This window comes from Harmonia axyridis, chromosome 6, assembly GCF_914767665.1.
Source record: "Harmonia axyridis chromosome 6, icHarAxyr1.1, whole genome shotgun sequence".
Lineage (NCBI taxonomy): Eukaryota > Metazoa > Arthropoda > Insecta > Coleoptera > Coccinellidae > Harmonia > Harmonia axyridis.
Window position 1 is genome coordinate 1,834,030 of NC_059506.1, and position 24,391 is coordinate 1,858,420.

At 33.5% G+C, this 24,391-nt stretch overlaps 2 protein-coding genes across 4 annotated transcripts in view; both read left to right on the forward strand.

The window, feature by feature from the left end:
* Window positions 1-6,519, forward strand: part of LOC123682554 (putative inorganic phosphate cotransporter) — a 28,766-nt gene extending 22,247 nt beyond the window's left edge. For all 3 annotated transcript variants that reach the window (XM_045621209.1, XM_045621210.1, XM_045621211.1), the window contains exons 7-9: window positions 823-1,067; window positions 6,170-6,299; window positions 6,374-6,519. In XM_045621209.1, coding sequence (XP_045477165.1) covers window positions 823-1,067; window positions 6,170-6,299; window positions 6,374-6,429 — 431 coding nt within the window. In that variant the 3' untranslated portion in view covers window positions 6,430-6,519. The remainder of the gene's footprint in view (window positions 1-822; window positions 1,068-6,169; window positions 6,300-6,373) is intronic.
* Window positions 6,520-16,089: 9,570 nt separating this feature from the next.
* Window positions 16,090-24,391, forward strand: part of LOC123682555 (putative inorganic phosphate cotransporter) — a 55,567-nt gene continuing 47,265 nt past the window's right edge. The window contains exon 1 of the mRNA XM_045621212.1: window positions 16,090-16,310. Within this exon, the coding sequence (XP_045477168.1) occupies window positions 16,157-16,310 (154 nt within the window). The 5' untranslated portion in view covers window positions 16,090-16,156. The remainder of the gene's footprint in view (window positions 16,311-24,391) is intronic.

Sequence of the window (24,391 nt, forward strand, 5' to 3'; positions counted from 1 at the left end):
GAAATTGGAATTGGAAAGAATTTGGAGTTGTAACGTCGAAGTAGTATTGGAATAGGATTTTCAGTTTTCAAAGAATAAAATACAGAGCTGGACTGAATTGAAAAGAGCATTTTCTTAGATAAGTGTTTTAAATTTTTTTTTGTATAATAATAAATTTCATTTCAATAGATAGATAATTAGTTAGCTCTTCCGTACTCATATGGAATTTCAAGCAGTTATTATGTTGACTGAAAAGTTCATAGGCTGACACATAAATACCTACTAGTGTAAGTCAATTTTATTTAGCCCTAAGCTTCGAAAGATACGTGTACAAATTGGACAGCTGTGAGACTATTGGCTTGTGAGTTATTGCACTTTGCGTGAAGCAACTATTGTTAGTACGAGAAAAAAATGGCTAAAAAGGAATTTCGCGTGTTAATAAAGCATTACTTCTTGAGGAAAAATACTGTTTCAGCCACTGATTGCATGAATTTGGCTACGAATTGTTTCTTCATCAATTGTTTTCTCCAGATCTGGATAACAGCGACTTTTTCCGTGTCTCAGACCTCAAGAGAATGCTCTCTTGAGAGAAATTTAGCCCCTTTTGAGAGGTAAACGCCGAAACCGAAGCCTATTTTGAGGCTAAAGACAAATCGTACTCCAAAAATGATATCGAAAAATTTTATGTTCGCTAAAATCGTATTGCTCTCGAGGACAACTATAATGAATAATAAAATCAAAGTTTATCAAACATTATTTTCTTATTTTTATTTCATTTATCAGTATCAACATATTTCATCTATTGATCAATCGCGAAAGTAACTTACATTTAACTTTTTCTAGGTTTGATTTTGCCAGCTTTGTCCCTGATTGCCCTAGGTTACCTTCCTACAGGACATGCACACATTGCAGTTCTATTGCTAATTTTGGCTGTCTCTACGAATGCTGGTGTTCTGGTTGGCTTCAATGTGAACCACATTGATATTTCGCCAAATTTTGCTGGCACCCTTATGGGCTTGACGAATTGTGCTGCGAACTTTGGTTCGTTCATTGGACCTTTGATGGTTAAATTCATTGTGACAGATCCAGTGAGTATAACTCGATGATCTAATAATATTCAGATAGCGCGTTCAGAGAGAATATTTGGCAACAATTCAAAAGTGAGACGCCTGATATTTACATCAGTTCATGTCACAACATAGTAGTTCTTGTTGATTCAACATATTGAGACAACTCTCCCTCTCCAATGTAGGAGACAATGCCCTACACGTTCTTAAAGGAGATTCAAATTTTTATTCGATCAAAAAAGAGAACAATCGGTCCAGCAGAGAATACTAACGTTACCAAACTGATATAGTATATCCAGAGTCACTTGAACTACTCCAAAAACGCTTTGCCAGATGTACCTTTGAATTGGATACCGCTAAATACTGGGGTTTATTTGAAAGTATTGCTAGGCAATAAATTCACTGTTCCCAAGGGAATTTCTGGGAACTTGGACATCCCTCGTATATCGAAATATTCGGGCTTCCTCCAAGTGACTTTGGATATATCAGTTTTTTTTCGAGGTATATAAGTTGGCATTACTGTTCAAGATGGCGACCGATTTAACAGCTGTCAAGTGATTTATTCTCAGTTTGGTTTGGCAATTCATCATGAATAGACTCACGCCTGAACAACGCTTGCAAATAGTGCAATTTTATTTCGAAAATAATGGTTCTGTGCGGAATACGTATCGCGCGAATTTTGTTTAGCGATGAAGCGCACTTTTGGTTGAATGGCTACGTCAACAAACAAAACTGCCGCATTTGGAGTGAAGCTTATCCTCAAGTGTATGTCGAAACACCGTTACATCCAGAAAAACTGACTGTTTGGTGCGCTTTATGGGCTGGTGTAATCATTGGTCCGTACTTCTTCAAAAACGATGATGGCCAGAACGTAACAGTCAATGGTGATCGGTATAGAGCCATGATTACTAACTTTTTCATTCCTGAATTGAACAAGCATGATGTCCAGGAGCTGTGGTTCCAATAAGACGGCGCAACATGTCACACAGCTCGTGCCACAATCGATTGTAATGTAAAATGTAATGTAAAAGCGAATGTGACTTATGTCCCAAATGCTCAGGCCCTCATGAAATCAAAAATTGCGATTCGAATGATATTTGCTGTGTAAATTGTAAGTTTCTTAATTCAAGGTTCAATACAGCTCATGATATAGGTCACAGTGCTAACAGTTCTATATGTAACTATTTTCTGTCCCATATAGGTAAACTTAAGTCTAGAATAGATTATGCAGAGTAGATCACGTGCATGTTTGAAGATAGCCCATTTTAATATTTGTTCTCTCTTTCCTAAATTAGATGAGTTTTTTGATGTTATTACTGCTGAACGTATTGATATAATTTGTTTAACTGAAACTTGGCTGAACCAAAACATTCCGGATGAAAGCATTTTTATTTCAGGTTTTCGTGTTTTCCGTTGTGATCGTGTTGCGCGTGTTGGGGGGGGAGTTGGTTTCTATGTGAGGGACTCTCTATCATCGAGGAGTGTGTTCGTCGACTTTGACCTGCCTGATGGGGTGGAACATATTTGGATCGAGCTGAGGTTGGGCAAGGAAACTCTTCTGCTGGGATCTATTTATCGAACAGCCGCGTGTTGTATTTCAAATTTAATCCACTACTTGGATGATTTTTTATCCATGGTATCCTCAAGGTATGAGCATGTTATTGTCGCCGGGGACATAAACGAGAATCAACTGATTGTGAGTAATTTTACTGATTGCATTGAATCTTATGGTCTGAAACAACTAATAGATGAACCAACACGTATAACGGCCACATCCCATACTCTACTTGATGTGATTTGTTCTAGTAGGCCTGAACTGGTAATTGATTCTGGGGTCATTGATCATTCGATGTCTGACCATAGGGGTGTATTTTGCAAGATCAATTTAAAAAAAAAGATTAATTCGCCAAAGTTAATACGTTATCGTGATTTTCGTAATTTTGTACTTCAGGACTTTTTGTCGGACCTTTCTGGTGCATGTTTTGATGATGTTCTCTATATTGGTGATATTGATTTGAAGATCTCCAACTTTTGTCGTTGTCTTACGGAAATATTTGACCTACATGCCCCATATGTTGAATCGAGAGTTTCTAAGCCGTTTGCTCTTTGGATAACGCCAACCGTGAAAAGCATGATGAAGTTGAGGAACAGGGCCCTATCAAGATATAAGCTTACGAAAAACTTAGCTGATTACAGATATTATGCTCGTCTGCGAAATGCTGTTACATCGGCTGTGCGAAGGGAAAAATTCAGCTTTATGTCCCAAGCCCGCTCTCAAGGTTCAAAATTTTTTTGGAAATCTTTTAAATCATTGCAGGTTGGTTCAGAGATGTCGGTGCCCGAAAACTTTGTTGATCCTCAGCAGTTTAATGATTATTTTCGTTCTGTTTTCAGCCCTCCTCATGTTTGCCCGCAGACAACTAGTCATTATTGTTCGAGTAAATTCGATCCGAATATGGAATTTTCTTTCAGACTTGCAACTATGGAGGAGGTAAGGTCTGTTATTTCAAATCTTAGTTCGAACGCATTGGGCATTAATGGTATATCTGCTAGAATGCTACAATTGTCGGTCGATGTTGTTTTGCCACACATTACGCATATAATTAATGTTTGCATTGAGTCTGGTTATTATCCGAGCGTCTGGAAGTGCTCTATTGTGAATCCTCTACCCAAGATTCCTGATCCTAAAGATTTGTCCGATTTTAGACCTATAAGTATATTACCAGCCATGTCGAAGATTCTCGAGAAAGTACTCTTCATTCAGATTTATGACTATGTTTCCGAGAGTGGAATTCTTACTGCTCACCAGTCAGGTTTCAGAAGGGGTTATAGCACTACCACTCTTCTTTTAAATGTAGCTGATGACATCCTGCGTTCTTTGGATAGTGGGCATGCTTCATTTCTTACCTTGTTAGATTTCGCAAAGGCGTTCGATACCCTAGACCATGAGTTGCTCTGTGCTAAATTGGGTTATTTCGGATTTGATGAATCTTCTTTGAGATTTTTTAAGTCTTATCTATTTGGTAGATATCAGTGCGTTAAATTGCGTGATGCATTTTCGGAGTACTGTCTGATAACTTCGGGTGTTCCTCAGGGTTCCATTCTTGGCCCTCTGTTATTCCTTATATATATAGCTGATATGTATAAAGTTGTTAAGTTTGTTGACATTTATTTTTATTGTGATGACACTCAGGTTCACCTTTCTTTCCTCCCCTCCTCTATTTCTATGGCTGTTGAACGGTTAAATGAAGATCTCTCCAGAATTGAGCAATATTGCAGGATGAACAATCTGAGAATTAACGTGAAAAAATGTTTCTATATACCCTTCTTTCCAAGAACGTTTCATGCTGAGGTTGACGTTAAGATAGGTGTGGAGAAGATTCCATCCTCCTCCTGCTGCAGGAACTTAGGAATTTTTTTCGATTGTCGACTGAGATTCAAGGAGCATGTCTCGATGTTGTTGAGAAATTCTTTTCTGGCACTACGTTATTTGTATCGCCAGAGACAGTTTTTAGATTTCCATTCACGTAAGTATCTCTGCGAAACACTCGTGCTGTCCAAGCTGAGCTATGGATTGCCAGTTTTTTATCCTTGTCTAGACTCTGTCGAGAGATATAGGTTACAAAAAGTGCAGAATTCGTGCTGCCGCTACGTTTTAGGTTTGAGAAAGTACGATAGGGGGATCAGTAATGGAATAAATGGGTTAACGTGGCTCAGGGTCGAAAATATTTTTCGGCTTCATATGAGTATTTTAGTACATCGAATTTTGAGAACGGGTATTCCTCCTTATTTGAAAGCCAGGTTGGTCTACAGACGAGATGTTCACCGTGTTGCTTTAAGACATGGGCAGAGGCTCATGCTGCCTCGATTTGGTTCAGCCATGTTTCAGCGCTCTTTCACCTTTAATGCGGTGAAGTTGCATAATGAAATGCTGATTTCATGTAGGGGTTCTTCTTTGAACTCTTTGAGAAGAGAATTGAAGAATACATTGTTTTTGAGCCAGTTATAGTTTTTGTAAATTATGTTCATTTTTGGAAATATTTCAGTTGAATATTGATAGGGTTCATTTATGTTTTTTTCCTTTTATTGATTTTTTTGTTTTGTTTTTTCTTTATTTGTATTTTGTCGGGGGTTGAGTGGAGTAGCCTTGGCTAGACTTCGCCCCTGAAAATTGCCAAATAAAGACTCTATTATTATTTATTGAAAGACACGTTTGGTGACCGCCTAATTTCACGTTTTGGACCTGTGAATTGGCCTCCAAGATCTTGTGATTTAACACCGCTAGACTACTTTCTGTGGGGCTATGTAAAGTCATTGGTCTATGCGGATAAGTCACAAACCCTTGACCATTTGGAAGACAACATTGGCCGTGTTATTGCCGACATACGGCCACAAATGTTGGAAAATGTCATCGAAAATTGGACTACATCCGAGCCAGCCGTCGACTAAACGAATTTCCAACCGAATTTTTGAAAAAAAAAACTGTCCAATAAAAACTCCAAACCACAGAGCGCACCATACAGTGAAACATACATGTAAAGCATTTCAACATGTGAAGGCTTCCCAACAATCTGTCTAGGATTTCCAGAAATTAAATTGCGTAAAATAAAGATAAGAAAAAATAAGATTTTTTCAGAAGACCCAACGGGTTGGTTCTTGAATGAGTTGAGAGAATCAACTGCGATGAAAATGGTCTGCTGGCTTCAATTGTTCCACCTTGCAAAGCTTTAAAGCCAAATCCTTACGCAGAATTCGCCTTGTGGTTGTTGTTGATAACTTCAATTGTTGAGAACGTCGAGGAATTGACAAATTCGGATTTTTTTGAAAACTGTGTCTCTCGGCTGAGATTTTTTGCCCTCAAAATAACTGGTCGGACATGTGTTGGTGTTGGCACATTAAGAACCGAGCCTATCAACTCAAATTTATTGACCAAATTCTTAATAGCGGTCTCAGAGGTACGATTCAGTGTACTATTTCGTATAGCAGTCCCATCAGAGTCAACAAAAAATTTTCTGTCACACTGGACCTGTTATTTTTTAATTTCAACTCTCACATACCATTCCCGTGAAGATCTTATAAGGCTGAGCAGGAGCAAATAACTAATCTTCTAATTCTGTTTTTAGAAAGATGAGTATTTATGGAGAATAGTATTCATGATATCAGCTGGATTTTACATAGCAAGTGCTATATTTTTCGTCATTTTTGGTTCAGGAGAAAGACAAGAATGGAACGAACAACAGGTTTCAATAGAAGGTAATTTTTTGTTCGAATTTGTATTGTTGAACGTTGATGTAAATCTTCAACTAAACTAATTTTTTTTTTCAAAGGTGAGATCAACTATGGCAGTACAGCAGACACAAAGGAAAGAAAACTCAGTGCTTGAATCACAATGTATTGTGTGTTCTTTTATTTATTTCATATTGAAATGTTCATCAACCTATCTGTGATAATTTTATTAGAGTATGCAAAGAATCCCCTGTGAATTTTAATCCCCTCCCAATATTTTCCAAGAACGACATTAATTATTTTGTATTGTTTACAACGAATGCCAGGATGAAATAACAATTTTCATATCAATTATCGCATCTTGAACTCTCAGCCTCGTAATCTATAAAAACTAAATATCCCAAAAATGGCAAAATCTTCAAGGTTTCAAGTTTGACCGATTGAATATCTACTAATGTCAGATCTCTTATGGTGTTTTTTATCAGGACTTGAAATACCTACCTGGAATAATGATTTGAATAAAAAAAAGGAAGTTGCACTAATGAGGAATATGTACCTAATCAAAATGATATTTGGAGCTTAAGGTTATTATTTTTATTTATTCACTCAGATAAAAGTAAATGAAGGAAATTTCTATGCGATGCAAAAATTTTTAGGTTGTTAAAACAATCGATTCAACCAGGTTAGATCGCGATCTATTTGATAATCTTCAGTTCGATCTGACTAGAAACTTCTCGCTTTATTTAAGTTTTTTGAGCTCATCTGTTTCTGCTTTCGATATAAAGTGTGTGTTGCTGAGCTGGTTTCTTTGAGTTTTATTCTACGACGAAGTTCATCATAATGTGGACAGCAAGATGGAAGGTGTTCTTCATATGTATTAAAAAATAATTTTTTAGATAATTTTGATTAAATTTGAAATTATCTTAGTGGGTAAATAACCATGGTGATCACTTCAACATAATAAATTCAAAACCCTATATTTTGAAAGCGGCTCATTCTATCGGAAAAACACAACATACATTTTTTACGTGAATTTCATAGGATATTTGGAAAAAAACTCAAAATTTTTCTGCGATGTCAACAAAATGGTAAACGGGAGTTTTATGTATTACTCTTTTTTTTTTTTTGAGAAAACAACCCTCAAAACTTTTTTGTTGTGAAGAAAATATTGTCAGCAAAAAATTTGTCCTGAAAATTTGTTATATGACTTAATTTCTACTGAAATCAATCGAAGCATACAAATTTGAAATAGAAAGGATATCGGGTGTGTAGTCAAACTTGAACAATTTTATCTCTTTATTGCTTCAGCCAAGCTTTCGGACAATAACTTGTCCTTCTTCAGGGCCACTGAAAATTACATAAAGTTGTAAAAAACAAACAGAAATTAACACAGCATAACTTACATCAATGTGAGACTTAAAAGTTAAAATTATTACAATGTTCATATATAATACTTATGTAATTAGGCAGGAATAACTATATTTTACTTAATCTTAACAACAGAATCAACCTAGTCAAATCTTAAAAGACATATGAACGAATAATGTCAAAGGTTAAAAACATAGAAAAAACACAAAGACAAGAGACACAGAGAGGAACGACAACAGAAGACGAGTGACGTCACACAATGAGGAAATGATAAGGCGTTTTATAGTGAGGGAATCATCTGTAATGCATAATCATCTAATTTGACTCACATTAATCAGTTGAACGATGTTGCAATAAATGGAATTAATACCATTAAAATCTGAGTAGATATTTAAATTTGTTTCATGGCTCATGATTTCAACCGCCTCCAAAAACTCTCTTTTATATTTGTTAGCCTCTGAGAACTTCATAGTATGTCCCGTTTCATATATGTGTTTAGATAATCCAGTGGTTTGTCTCCCTTTTGTACAATCTCTAACATGTTCCTTTATTCTAGTACTTAAATTTCTGCCAGTTTGGCCTATATATGGTCTATTACATTCAATGCAATCTATGGAGTAAATTATTCCAGACTTGTTAGATGTTGTTGTTTTGTCCTTCATTTTTGAAAATACATATTTACCCAAAGTGCAAGGCATGCGTGCAGCAATTATAAGATCTTGATTGTTTGGTACATGGTTTCTAAAAGTTCTTATAATGGAAGGTGTGATGGCAGGATGGTAAGGAATAGAGAAGAATTTCTTTGCAACAACTGGACTCTCCTCATCAATGGATGGAAGGTTATCATGTATCACCCTTGAGCCAGATTCTGTAAAGCGACCAGGGTTGTTAAACAAACATTTATTCAAAAGTCTAGCAAGATAAGAATTTTTAAGGAGGAGGTGACGTAATCTATGGAGGCTAGACTGCAATAGATGAGGGCTCACTAACTTTTCTATTCGACTTTTCAATCCTATAATGAGGTTGATTTTATATTTAAAGTCGTGTAAAGATTTAAAGTTGAAGTAACGACCAGATGCCATTGGTTTTTGGTACCAATCTGTCCACACCTTGTCATCATCACTGCGTATTAACTGTTAGTCTAGGTAACTTAGAGTGGAATTTACTTCTCGTTCATAAGTAAATTTTATGTTATGATCTTGAGCATTAAGGGTGTCAACAACACTGATGAGTAAATCTGTTCGTACAATGCAAAACAAATCATCCACGTATTTTTTAATAACGATGGGAGTGTAATTCAATGCTTCAAAGGCATTATCAAGCAAATCGTCCACAACCATATCTGCAATATATATTTATCCTTTCTATTTCAAATTGTAAATTGTTAGTCGAGATTTACATGTAGTGAAGCATATAAATGTTATCGGAGAAGATGTATGATTAAAATGAAGACTTTGGAGGAAGCATTTTTGGACATAAGTTTATAGAAACATTATTCTTATTTCGGTGAGTAATATTACCTTCTGAAATTTTGCCACACTAATAGACAAAATCTTGTATACTCACGTCTCAATCTATCGAGAAATTAATCAAATGATTAAACACGTATATCTTTATTGAAAGTTAGACAGATGTCTATATGCTTTCCAGAAGATCTTCGATAATCGATATTTATCTCACAGACAGGATATGAATTATAAGCATACAGACCTTCAACAGTATTAGTATGAGAAATTCAATACGTTCTCACGAATAAGAGACATAACAAATTTTGGCTTATCAGTGTACGTAAGAAAATTAGAGTATCTTGCTGAGCAAACAGAAACTCCGAATGCACGAAGTACCAAGTACAGATTTGGAAAAATTGCAACATGGGCATTTGTTGACCGATGATTCAGCTCTGAGTGGAGCTATTGGTTGATTTTTGGCGAATTAAAAGTACCATAAAAGAGACTCGGGATTCGGGAAGGGCAGTATCGCATGGGGATTGAGTTGAGGGTGAGGCCAGAACGTCTGCGTTTGGAGCAGAACAATTTTTTCAGAATATTTGAGTATTCAGTCAAGATATTTATGAAAATAATAGGGAGCAAGAAAATAAGTATTAGCAGACAGGATATATCCTAAAGAAAGAATTGTTCTGACTCTATGACAGGGAATAATGGGATAAACAGAAAAAAGGGAAAATTAGAGTTTAGTTTTGGTTATTATACCTTATATATATAGGTTTACCTCAAAGTGCGCGTATCAGATGTGGTTAGTGAACAAAAAGCAATTACACGACAAAATCTTGAACTAGTTATATGAAGGATATTCAGATCTAGTACCGTTGGACGAAGGCAAGTAAATTTGAAAATCTAATTTGGCTATTTTTGGAGAAACCAAAAACCTTTTCCTCAAATTCTAATAAAAACTCCCATAAAATCGTGGGGATTTACTCGATCAAATCATTTCTCTGTTCAATTTCAGTTTATTCTTGACACTCTCATAGATTTAAAACTACAACCAACGAGTTATCGGTTGATCAAAGTTTTATGAAACCCATCGTTAGTCTAACTATATGTACTTCCGATATCTCCCTATTTCAAAGTTGTAGCAGTACATTTCTTTGTTTTATTTTTGCTTGTTATTGGTTCAATTGATGCAGTTGTGAGCATCAGGAAATCCTGGCTTTTGAGCCAATTGACGAAAAATATGTGTATGACTTTTTTTAAATTTTCTTCATTATACGTATACATTTTAAGAAATAATCCTGAAACACGTCGATTTTTTATTTTAATTTACCGTATTTTGAAATAATTTGAAATATACAGGGTGAATTACTTTCGAGTAATGACGTCACCGTCATTTTTTTCAAATGGAACACCCCCACTTTGTCTCAATTTTCCGATTACTCTAGCTGAGCTGATTCCAAAAATGTATCACATGTTGATTCCAATTGGTTCAGGGTGGACAAAAATAATTCACGAATATTGAAAATATTGTAGTACTAAACTGTCATTGAACACGTATAAATTACTAAACAAATAATGACATTTCACAAAAGACTAGAGGACTATGTTTTTTTCAATTGATAAGAAATAATATCTTTCATATTCTGTCTGCTAGACCACAAGTACCAAACATGTTTGGAAACATTTTTATCAATCTAAAAATGTAACAAACTGCAGAGTGTTACATTCAAACCAATTGCCGCTAGACAATAAGTATTTTTGTTAATATTGTTAATTTAAGTAATAAAGAATGTTACGCGTTACTTTATGAGCACACACAAAACTATTGTATTTTGTCCACCCTGTACCTATTGGAATCAACATGTGAAACATTTTCGGAATCAGCTCAGCTAGAGTAATCGGAAAATTGAGACAAAATGGGGGTGTATATTAGATTATTATTTTAAAATACGGTGAATTAAAATAAAAAATCGACGTGTTTCAGGATTATTTCTTAAAATGGTCTGTTTAGCTAAAAATGAATTTGTTCTATACTTTACGGACACAGTGTTTAGAGCGTGCCAAAAAAGTAACGTAACTCGTCAATAATTCTTGTATGAAGAATTATCGAGAAAAACACACGCACCCGCCGATTTTTAATTTTAAAAGCAATTTTTCCTGTGCTTTTTTTAATTTGATATTTACCACCCCCTACTTTATTTTTCCAAAAAAAGAATATATGGATTGTGATACATCAAATGAATACTAATTTGATAATCTATTCAGCGATGTGGGTAAAAGTAAAATTAGTTGTGTTTTTTATTGAAAAATTAGTAAATAATTCACAATTTCTGATTGAAGAGTTACTGCAATCAGACCATTATTTTTTTACTGATTATTATTGAGGGAAATTCACGAATTTCAGAAGCAGGTATCTTTATGCTTTTTTGAATTTACGTTTCACATCCCTCTTATGTTTTTTCAAATAGGAGTAAATGGATTGTGATATATCAAATGAAAGAAAATTCGATTGCACATTGAGCCGTGTGACTGAAAAAAAAATTTGTTCAGTTATTTTTTTAAAACAAAATTAACACTTTGTGATTGGCGTCAGGCTCTTATTCTTGAAATATTAATCAAAGTACGGTTTGCACATTGTCAAGCAGTCAACGGTGCTCAATTCGAACATTTAATACACTAAAATTATTTTCCACCCTTGCGTAGGTCGGTTTCAAAAAGCGGGTAACCATACCAAATTGATTATTTTTTAATGTTTCAATAAGAAAAAACAGCGCAACCAATCTTCTTTTCATTCACACCGTTGAGTAGGTAATCAAATTACCTTTCATTTGATGTATCACAATCCACATATTCTCATTTGGAACAATTGAGTATCTAGCTAGAGGTGTGTAGGGGCTGAGAAATATCAAATTCAAAAAAGCATACGATGAATTGCTTTTGAAATTAAAAATCGGCGGGTGCGAGGATTTTGGTTAATAATAATGTTTAAGAATTATTGACGATTTACGATACTTTTTTGGCACGCTGTATGTGACGTCACGTCAGTGCATTCCTCATTTTTTTTTTTTTCATTATTTTGACGAGGGATCAACACGAAATTTCAAATAATGCTCAGAATTTATATTTACTTACAATATCTCTATTAGGAGCATCTGTTGTTACGGAATTATATTTTTTTCGATTTTCTGCATAGGTTTCTAGTTCTGATTCATTCTATAGCCACACGCAGAATCTCAACCCGATCAGATCGTTAGATCTCAGATATTCGGTATTTGTTTTTCAATATTTTTCTTGAATTTTCTATAGTGTGCTGTGGTGATGTGGAAATTTTAAACGTTGCTTCAAATATAGGTATTAAATATGAACACTTAGTCTAGGTTTCTGCCTTTTCTAATGATTTATGATATAAAACTCGAAATAAACCTATAATTTTTATTTTCGTTCTTCAGTAAAAATTCTCTAGAAGCTAGGTGCTAGGGGGAAATCACAAATTAAAGTTTTTCGAGACATTGATGATATAATTCATCATACATATTAACTGCAGGAGCCTGCAGAAAAGTGCTAACCATGGAAGATACTAGTTTGTATATCAACCAGGTGACCTAAAGATATGCAACGTCATACCCATATTATTCGGGTCTGTCAAGCATACCATTTTCTCAAAAATTACAGCATCGTTATTGTTTATCGGTAATTATAGAGGAATTCTAAATATCATGAATATTCCTGACAATTCAAGCAATCTGTTGCGAGTAAATGGAAATAATCATATCATCATCCTGAAAATTATTCTAATTATCCACACGATGTACCTACCTAATTTACAAATAGTTTCATCCTTAGTCATTGGTTATGGTTGGAAAAATCTTTGTGTGATATAATTGAAAATCCCTTGATATTGATGTTCTGTATTCCATTTATATTCCATATTAGTTTTTCTAAGATTTCCTCGTAATGATAAATTCTAATTATTTTTGCCTATCATTAGGGATTCACAGAGATTGGCATCAGATTGAGAGCATTTTTCTTGAAATATTGTTACCAAATCAATCACTTTAAAGTTAAATGATTAAACAAGGTTTTCCTGAATTGTGAGTACAAACGGAAAATGGCAGATTCCGCAAAGCATTTCAAGGAAATAAAGTCCTAAGAACATGGGTCCGCAAACGCTGTTTTCGAGGTATACAGGGTGAAAAAGTTTGATTGTATTCGAGTTTTTTTTTCTTATAGCATCTTTCCTTCACAAGATATTTACTCCAAATTTTGCATAAATATTTCAGATGGAATTTGAAGTTCTCATCATGTGATATGCTGATGATGAACGCAAATGTACAGAGTGATATTTTTTCTTTTTTTGGTGGACCTGTGTTAGTAAAAAGAGACTTTGGTCCAATACTACACTTTTTTTTACTTGTAGTTTTCCCGTATCTACTAACAATTTCGAGAAAAAATGTTCAAACAATTCTCTACTCTCTCCCCAAGAAAATCCAAATTAGTTTATTATGAAGATCTATAGTAAGTTGTGATAAATAAATCAATCATTAGTTTCGGTAATCATTCACATTATCTTCAGAAAATTTCAAAAAAGATGTGATAAACATCATAAAAAAGTAGGACTTCAAGAAACTCCCTGTATCTCCAAAATGAAGCGTTTGCGGGTCCATGTTCCAGAAGTTCCTTGAATATGACCGATCGAAATTCTGTTTTTTCATACATTTTGAAACTGCTGATTAGATTGAGATAAAAATTTGCTTTAAGATGTAAAAATAGCGGTTCTTCCTCATTTGAAGTTCTTCCCCGATAACTCTTGAAGTATTCATTTTAGGTTTAAGGTTTGCTTAAGTAACCCCCACTATTTTTGTACGTAGAATCGACTAACATAATAAAAAATACAGGTTCTAATTTGAAAATCTTGTGTTTTGATGAATTTGAGTTGTCCAAGTTCATGATCCTCTTGTAAACACCCTGCACATTTTTGGTCCAAGCCGAAAACAATCTTATAATAATAAGTATTTGCGGAATCGAAAAAGAAAAAAAAATTTTTCGAAAATGCTATTTCTGCTGAAATATTCACTAAAATGCGAGTCCTCATCGCCACTTTTTTTCATATGAATCCCAATAACTCATGAACCGTTGAATTTTAGCCAAGGTATGGCATATTGCCGAAATTGCCATAAAAAAATCTATCTAATGATGCAATAATATATTATGTATGCCATTCGAAATAAGGAAGTAGTAGTCTGTTTCCGGTATAACCGGAAGTTATAGAGATCTGAAAATAATTTAGGGAGAAAGATCATTAGCTCAAACCCCAATATGCAAATTTTCAGCTCAAAATTATGATTAGTTTTCCATAAACGTCTAATAGGCCATCCCGGCGAATCACCCTGTATGTATTATTACATGGCACGATCATGAACTTGAACAACTCAAATTCATCAAAACTCAATGTTTTCAAAGCACAATCTTTATTTTCATTCTTTCAGTCCATTCTACTTATAAGAAGAGGAGGAGTTACTTTAGAAAAACCTATTCCTAAAATGAAAGCTTTGAAAGTTATTGAGGAAGAACTTGGAATGAAAAAAAAAATAACAATTTCTAACTGGACGGAAATTTTTATATATAATATAATATTTTTATTTACCATTTCAATTTCAAATACACAATAGTCTTTTAGTTAATGATAAACAATACATGGAATCCCCACAAAAGGATAAACCTGTGCATGGGTTGTTTCTTTTTAGATGTAGAATTGACTGAAAGAATAAAAAACATTGGTTGTAATTTGAAAATCATGAGTTTTGATAAATGTGAGTTATTCAAGTTCATGATCTTCTTATAAACACCCTGTACATTTTTGGTCCAAACCGCAAACAATCTTATAATACTATGAATTGGCGGAATTGAAATTGGAGAATGTTCTTTCGAAAAGAACTTTTTCTGGAGGAATATTCGATAAAATGTGAGTCCTAGTCGCCACCATTTTTTATAAGAAGCTTTGAGTTTTTCGACAAGTTATAGCATATTGCTGAAATTGACATCGAATAAGTTATTCAATGATGCAATAATATACTGGGTGTGTCATTTGAAATGAGAATTGAGGTAGTAGTATGTATCCGGCATAACCAGAAATTGTATAATATGCAAACTTACAGCATAAAATAATGATAAATTTTCCATAAATGTCTAATAGGTCATCGTGATGAATCACCCTGTATATAGAACAACAATTCAAAGCTTCGTACATAATTTCGTCATGATATCATCTACAGAATCGGGAAAACTCAAAAAAAAAAAAATAAGAAAAAATCACTGAGATTTCAAGTCAGTAGATTCCTCATTTTTTCAATAGATTTAATCAAATTTTCACTTCAAAATTATGATCTGATTCACGGAATTTGTTCTCCGACTGTCAGAAAGAACCTAACCATATTTTGACAAAATAAAGTCTGAACTGTAAATTGGTGATTAGAAGTTAATGGCTTCGTTTATTCATATCTCCCTAATTCATTAGTACCTAAATCATATTTGGACAGGAACCATGGCACATAAAAGATTATTTGTACTGAAGAAATAATAGACAAGATAAGGTATTTAATTAGTACATGATAAACGGAAATCAATTGAATTTAAAAAATATTTGAAAAGCATTAAGAAATGTACAACACAAAAGATTAATGATTGTTCCTCTTTAATAGTCACTCACTAAATAGCATGCATACACCAAAATCTTAAGACCTTCGGTATTCAACAAAATCTGTTTTTATTTTTCAATTTCAAATTACTGTATTTTTCCATTCACAGACCTAATCAATTCTTCAACACAGAAGTTCTTTATGATGAAACGAAGCCGATGATAAAATTCCATCATTCTAACTGAGTAAACTGTATAAACAATCACCTACAATAATCAGACGTGATATGTGATGTGTAATTTACTGTGTTCAGTGTACATCTCCAGATATATCGTACTTTCTTTTTGTACCAGTTGGGATCAGAGTCGAAAATAATCAACAAGGTCAATATCGATAATCGCGTCAAAAAAAAAGTGCGAAAATTACACCAATGGATTGTTCAAGAGATACTGACTGTTTATTGGGCCACAGTACTACCAAATATGGAAAAAACTACAACAGCATCAACATCAATATAAAAGAACTATCTGGAAGTGTACCTGACGTACCGACTCCAGAACATGAAGCTGAACTGAAACCCGAAGGTAGGTTAATAAATTTTTCATATTTAAATTTTTGATAGACGGAGATGTAAAGAATGATATGGTTGTCATATGGGACACGTTTTTGTTTCTACGTTTACTTACTTGATAAGCCAATACCTCCAAATGTTGACACATATTCTTTGATGATACATAATCTCAAGTTTTGGTGATAAAACATAAATGATAAAAGTGAAAATATTAACGTATTGTTAGTTGCTTCTGTAATGATTTTCTACTGCATTATTACTAATCAATTCTATTGTTCTGTTCGTTTTTTACTCGTAATCTTCGAACTGATATCTATATAGCGTTAAACTCTCGGAAGTGTTTAGGGAAAAAAATGACGTTAATTATTTTTTCTGATTCGTTAAATATCTCAACTTGTTGAGGATAAGCCGAGAAATGAATATCATATATAGAATGAATTAAAGAATTCAGAATTGAATATGCCAGATATGAATTCGCGGTGAAAATACTCTAACCTTTTCCTATTCCTACTTCTATTTCAAAAGAATATAGAACAGTAACGCTTCTACATTAAAAGCATCGAAAGCGCGAGTTTTTGAACAAATCGAATTAAGCACTTAATATTGAACTTACTACCGCAAAAAAAATCGAAAAAGCAATAACTTGATATCAGGGGCTTTTGAGATCTCCTACCTGTTATTTATTACAATGTAATTTTTTTCCGGTAGTTCATCTGAATGAGTGGTTTTAATTATATGGTTCTCCTGAAAAGCATGAAAGTTTCAGTGACTGTTTGACATAATATACACTGTGTCCGTAAAGTATGGAACAAATTCATTTTTAGCTAAAAAGACCATTTTAAGAAATAATCCTGAAACACGTCGATTTTTTATTTTAATTTACCATATTTTAAAATAATAATCTAATATACAGGGTGATTTACTTTCGAGTAATGACGTTACCGCCATTTTTTTTAAATGGAACACCCCCATTTTGTCTCAATTTTCCGATTACCCTAGCTGAGCTGATTCCAAAAATGAATCACATGCTGATTCCACTTGGTACAGGGTGGACAAAATACAATAGTTTTGTGTGTGCTCATGAAGTAACGCGTATCATTCTTTATTAGTTAAATTAACAATATTATCAAAAATACTTATTCTCTAGCGGCAACTGGTTTGAATGTAACACCTTGTAGTTTGTTACATTTTTAGATTAATAAAGATGAGCTGTTTCCAAACATGTTTGGTACTTGTGGTCTAGCAGACAGAATATGAGAAAAATTATTTCTTATTTTTATACATTTTTATTAATCTAAAAATGTAACAAACTACAGGGTGTTACATTCAAACCAATTGCCGCTAGACAATAAGTATTTGTGATAATATTGTTAATTTAACTGTTGAAGAATGTTACGCGTTACTTTATGAGCACACACGAAACTATTGTATTTTTGTCCACTCTGTACCAATTGGAATCAACATGTGATACATTTCTGGAATCAGCTCAGCTAGAGTGATCGGAAAATTGAGACAAAATGGGGATGTTCCATTTAGAAGAAGAGAAAACTTCTCAACTAAACCACATCCAACATCCCTTTCCTGTTGGGGGTTGTTTTCCCCCTCAGATGGATATTTCGGTATAATTTCATCATCACCATTATTAACACTATGCCCAATATTATTGTTTAAAACCATCCTCGGTCACAAAATTATGAAGTTCCAGACTTCATAACGAAATGTTGGAGTAGGTCTTTTCGGGGACCAATTTTATTTTTTTAAGGACCAATTCCCTGCTATAGCAGAAAATATTATAGTATCAAATAAGCGTTCGATTCTTTTATTGTTTTTCGGTCCAAATTTCATTTCGAGCTCATTGCCGATGTTCATTATTGTTCTGGTTATTAATTTGATTCTATATGCCGCCTATTTGTTCGGTTCAGTGTTTATTGACTTACTGTATAATAAGCTTTGCTTTTGATAATGGGTTTGTATGCTATTTGGTTAGGTCTGTCATAATTTCTTTTATAGTTTCGTTTCCCAGATTGAGTTGCTTGTTTTTCCTGATTAAACAGGTACCTATTGTAAATAGTATTCTTATTTCTAAACTACTCCTCAAGAGGGGTTTATACCACGTGACTTTCTCGTGATCTGCCAAAGTTCAACTACTCCTATCTCATCAGCGTTTATGAAATTTCACCACTTTTCAGGTTGAATCAAGCAATCTCAAACGTTCCTCTGGTTTACCGTATTTTCTATTCATTATCTCATATATTCATTATCTAACATTATCACATGCAATAATTCAAAATACGTTTTAACGTCTTTATACTTAAATTTAGAAAAAAGGCATTTTCAGCCTTCGACAAGTATATTTGTATGATATTGTTGTGTGAATATTCATCAAAAAAACAAATGCTTGTTGGGAAAGTTACATTATGTATACATTTCCTTTTCGGAAAAATCATCTTATTCCTTTTTTCCATTCCAAGAAAAAATTATGAAAAAAGACGAATTTTTCAAAACGAATAAAAGTGAAATGCTCATATAAATCGATGGTCTTCAGCGTGAAATGAAGCGGGCTAATTATTGAACTGATCGCTGAAATGGTATAGACCCCTCTTAACTCCAGCGTTGTAAATATTCAACAGTACATTAATATTGTGTATTTATGTGTAGAAAAGCTATAATTTTAGTATTGAAGATTTTGGATCTGATCTTGAAACTAAGTAATTCTTATAACGGGTGTTTTTTTTTTCGAGATATATAACTTTAAGTTGGCATTACTGTTCGAGATGGCGACCGATTTAACAGCTGTCAAGTGATTTATTCTCAGTTTGGTTTGGCAATTCATCATGAATAGACTCACGCCTGAATAACGCTTGCAAATAGTGCAATTTTATTTCGAAAATAATGGTTCTGTGCGGAATACGTATCGCGCACTGCGTCCATTTTATTTTGTTTAGCGATGTACATATTTCGTTTTGTGAAATCATTTTAAAAAACACTTGTACCTCCTTTAGTCAAAAAATAAAGAAGGGGTCAAATTTTGGTGAAAAACCCGGTATACTTATTGCTCCTGGATCTAAGTGGTCATTTAGCATTAATTAATTTCAAGAGTACGATAAAAACTTCGAAGAACAGAACGAAAAATTTCTTTATATAGGAAGAAATTATTCTTTTGATAGTACTTCGAACGAGACTGTAACCTCTTCGTTACAACTCAAAATGCCCGAGAACAGTCGTTTGTTTGAGTCGTGGTTCAGATCCCTGAATCTACCAAATGGAAGGGACAAAAACCCAGGTCGATCAAACACCTCTTATAATTACATAAGTATTTCACAATCCGAATCTTTAAAATATCTGGTACCAGAAAAATTTACATACAATATTTATAAAATGAAAATATATACAAGTGAATCCGAAATTTATAATTGTATAAAAAAAGAATGAAATTTTCTAAGATCCTAAATTACTTTCCTGAAGAGGTAAAAGTCCTAGCTCTATACTGAGCCAATCTTCCTCCACCGAAGTTGATAAGAACTTAGGTCTGGCAGTTCTTCAATTGTAAGGAGAGTAAATAATTTGACTTGTAAGTTGACAATTGACAATGATGGGCTGTCTTTAGACGAAGAACTCTCAATGTAATTATCCAACTTTCAACGTTTATCAAGAACCAATCAGGAATTCAGCAAAGAAAATATACCAAAAAAAAACTGAAAATCAGAGAACAGAAATTAATAAGAAGCCAAATTAAGGTGATGGCTTTTCTGTTTCTGAAACAACCAAAGTTTACATAAAAGATATTAACACTCATGTACTTATTTTATCGCTTGAACAAAATGACTGCCAAATGAGATAAGAAACTAAAAGGATGATCTCAAGGCAATCATATGTAGATTGTTTCAGAAAAGATCTCTTTCAAAAATGTAACAAACGAAAAATGTAAAAAATAATAGATACGAAAAACATCCTCTACATAAAAGTTTTGTGAAAATATTCATAAACTGAGTTATAACTTATTATGCTTCATTTAAGATAAAAATTCACGATAGTTAAAACGAAGTTACATTTAAACATCAATAATAGGTATTAAAAAATATTTGATTATAATAAATTATATTTAAATAAAGAATAAAAATTTTCATTTCACGTAAAATGATGAAATGTTAAAATGGCGGATGCATTCCTTTATCAAATTAAATCTGAATATCAAAAAATTTTCATATATATTACGTATACAACAATCAAATAATGACGATAAGAAAAATATACAACTTACCCCTTTTTTCAGGGTTTTATGAATGAACTAGAGAAAAACAATTATAACTATTTTGCAGCGATAATTATCGATATATGTACGTTCGAAGAAACTAGAAAAGAAAATGATATCATAATTTCGAAGTATCGAGTACATATGCACGAAGATACGCATTGGCGTACGCCCAGATTTCCATCAACTGTCTGACTCAGTTGAATATATAAAATTTGAAATGTAGCACGCTACAAGACATTGTTATTTCATCAATATTATCAAGAATAAGAAAGTCTCTATGACTAAGAATTATTATGCTTCTGTGACTTCCAGTCAAACTTCTTGGAATTGTACATGCTGTTCTTCAGTTGAGAATTACTTTCTCTCGCATTTTCTAGTTTTGATTCAAGTCTGAATGAATCACTGACAAGGTATTCCCGTGAACAAAATCATCAGCATCGTTGAGTTGACAAAATGAGTACTTTACATGAATAAACAATATTAGACTTTTAGTTGAATGAATCGGTCACATGGGTATAGACATCACCTGAATTAGCAATGGGTCAAGATGACCCTCGTAAAATCCTTCAATGTTGATGTTTTTGGATCCTACATTTGTTGTAGCAATGAGAATCATGGCATAGGATTGCATTCTAAGTTGACATGAACTCGACCTTATCAGGAAGATCAACAAACTTCTATGATTGACCTTACCTTCAACACGAAAATTCTACCGAAATACAAACTTCCAGTGATTAGATCGTTTTCTCTAGGAAGTTTTCATGCACTTCCTTATGGTTTTTTTCAATGGGAATTTATGATAACATACTACTGGCATAACAATTCCATTCGAGCAAAGGGTTCAAGCAAAATATTTTAATATCTTGTTCCAAGTAGTTTACCGAATAAACATTTACGGATTTTTCCATCAAAAATTGCCTGAAACGATTTGGTAAAAATCGACTATGAAACATTTAAGGTTTTTTAATTTAGTAATATCTATTATCCTACATATGTAGGTATAATGTAAGCAAAAGGTTTACCGTTTTGAGGTTCCGAAAGTTAAAGTAAATACAATACACTTTCATTTAGAATATCAATAATTTTTTTTATTTCAATACAGGGTGTTTCACTGGGAAACGGAAATACTTCACAGGTGCATAGGTGGCACCAAGGCGGTTCTGGAGATACCCCATTTATTGGGTCTTACTGTCTTTGTAGCCGAGATACAGGGTGTTTTATGAATTTTGCCCGTTTCTTTCTGAGGCCACATCAAACGAACCACCTGGTAAATTTTCTTCATATTTGGCAAATATGTTCCTAATTGAGAGCCCAAACGTATCATACAATAACCGCCTTAAAAATCCAGGTCCAGGTTAACAAAAAATTATGAATCGTTTGAATCCTCGAAACAACACCCTGTACATCGGAATTTTGAAAATCTGTTTTAATATTCGGAAACACCACTAAAAACTAAACTGAGACGTGTATTTCAAATTTTCGCGCAGACAGTTTTACTGCACAAATTTTCAACGTAAAAGTGAAGTTTTTAAGAACTTGGATACCTGAAAGTGCTTTGAAGTGAGTTTTAACAATGAATCATCAAAAATATTAAATCCATACGTGTTTCGCTTATAACGGGTGTTTTTTTTTCGAGGTATATAACTTTAAGTTGGCATTACTGTTCAAGATGGCGACCGATTTAACAGCTGTCAAGTGATTTATTCTCAGTTTGGTAATTCATCATGAATAAACTCACGCCTGAACTACACTTGCAAATTGTGCAATTTTATTTCGAAAATAATGGTTCTGTGCGGAATACGTATCGCGCACTACGTCCATTTTATTTTGTTTAGCGATGAAGCGCACTTCTGGTTGAATGACTACGTCAACAAACAAAACTGCCACATTTGGAGTGAAGCTAATTCTCAAGTGTATGTCGAAACACCGTTACATCCAGAAAAACTGACTGTTTGGTGCGCTTTATGGGCTGGTGGAATCATTGGTCCGTACTTCTTCAAAAACGATGATGGTCAGAACGTTACAGTCAATGGTGATCAGTATAAAGCCATGATTTCTAACTTTTTCATTCCTGAATTGAACAACCATGATGTCCAGGAGCTGTGGTTCCAACAAGACGACGCAACATGTCACACAGCTCGTACCACAATCGATTTATTGAAAGACACGTTGGGTGACCGCCTAATTTCACGTTTTGGACCTGTGAATTGGCCTCCAAGATCTTGTGATTTAACACCGCTAGACTACTTTCTGTGGGGCTATGTAAATTCATTGGTTTATGCGGATAAGCCACAAACCCTTGACCATTTGGAAGACAACATTCGCCGTGTTATTGCCGATAAACGGCCACAAATGTTGAAAAAAGTAATCGAAAATTGGACGTCCAGATTGGACTTCATCCGAGACAGCCGTGGCAGTCATATGCCAGAAATCATATTTAAAATGTAATGCCACAAGATTATCTTGCGGATAAATAAAATTCATGTCAATCGAATAATCCATCGTTGTTCTATTGCAATTTAAAGTTCTATAGCTCTAAAAAAATACCCTTTACATATAAAATACAGTATTGAAAATCAATATCCACCTAAACCACACTACATGATAATTAATGAGGCGTATAGTTTTTTCATGAAAATTTCATATATTCCACTTGGTTTTCTTGGTCATCGATGCGTTCATTGAACGATATAATTGTCTTCGTTGAGTTCTTTTAGGCGCCTTCATTCAAAACAGCACAAATCAAAACTCCCAATTATCAGATAATTCAATCAATGTAATTTAATCGTTACAAGGCTCAAAAAAAGACGAAGTCATTATTTTATCATTTGATATTGAGTATCTGATGAATTATATATTGTTCGGGATTATTTTTCTATAGGTGAGTGGAAAATGAATCAGTCTGAAAACCATGAGAAACAATCAATATTGATATTCATTATCGCGTTGAATTTGAATGATCCACTGATATCACAATGAATTAAGACAGTGGCTCAAGATCATCTTCGATATGCTACTACTTGGATTATCCATTTGCTGAGATCTGATAAGGAATAGCAAATACATAAAGGTTTCATAGTCGATACAGACATAAATAAAAATTATAAACAATGCATTGTTTGGATGTGTATAGTAAGAATTTTTGCACTGAATCTAAAACAATGGTCTGACATCAGAGTTATGCTCCACTTTTTTGTTCAAGGGGAAAGTTTTCGAGATTGCCGAAGATGTTTTTCAAACACACTTGAATAGGGTTTTCCATTTTCTTATGGGAAATACGTCATATTATAAAATATCAATTCATAGTACTCACGACAGGTAATAATAACAATAATAAGAGAATTTATTCATGAAAATACATTCAATAAACTCTATACTACTGTAGAGTTATATAAAAATATAAACTGTGCACAGTAATGAACATAAAATTTACTCTTTATACACCGCAAAATATATTAGCTTCTAATTAAGTGGAACAAACGTGTGCTTCATCACAGATAATGGTCGAAATCCTGTATAATATTTGTCAAAATCCTGTAGTGAATCTGTCGAAATCGTGGTTTTAGTGTGTCATATTCTGTATTTCTCTTTGTCATATTCGTGGGTACATTAATAGTTCTGATTTATCATTTTATGTAATTTTGTTTTATCAAAGTCTATCATCCATTTTTTCAATTTTCTTTTGAATGATATTTTGTTACCTTTGTGAGTATTTTCTCTAGAAAAGTTTTTCAATAATTTCATGATTTATTGCTCAAAAAAATTAGATGTGCCGTAATTTTCTTCAATTAGAAATGTATTGATACCTTCACTTTTTTCTTCCGTTATTATGATTTTTC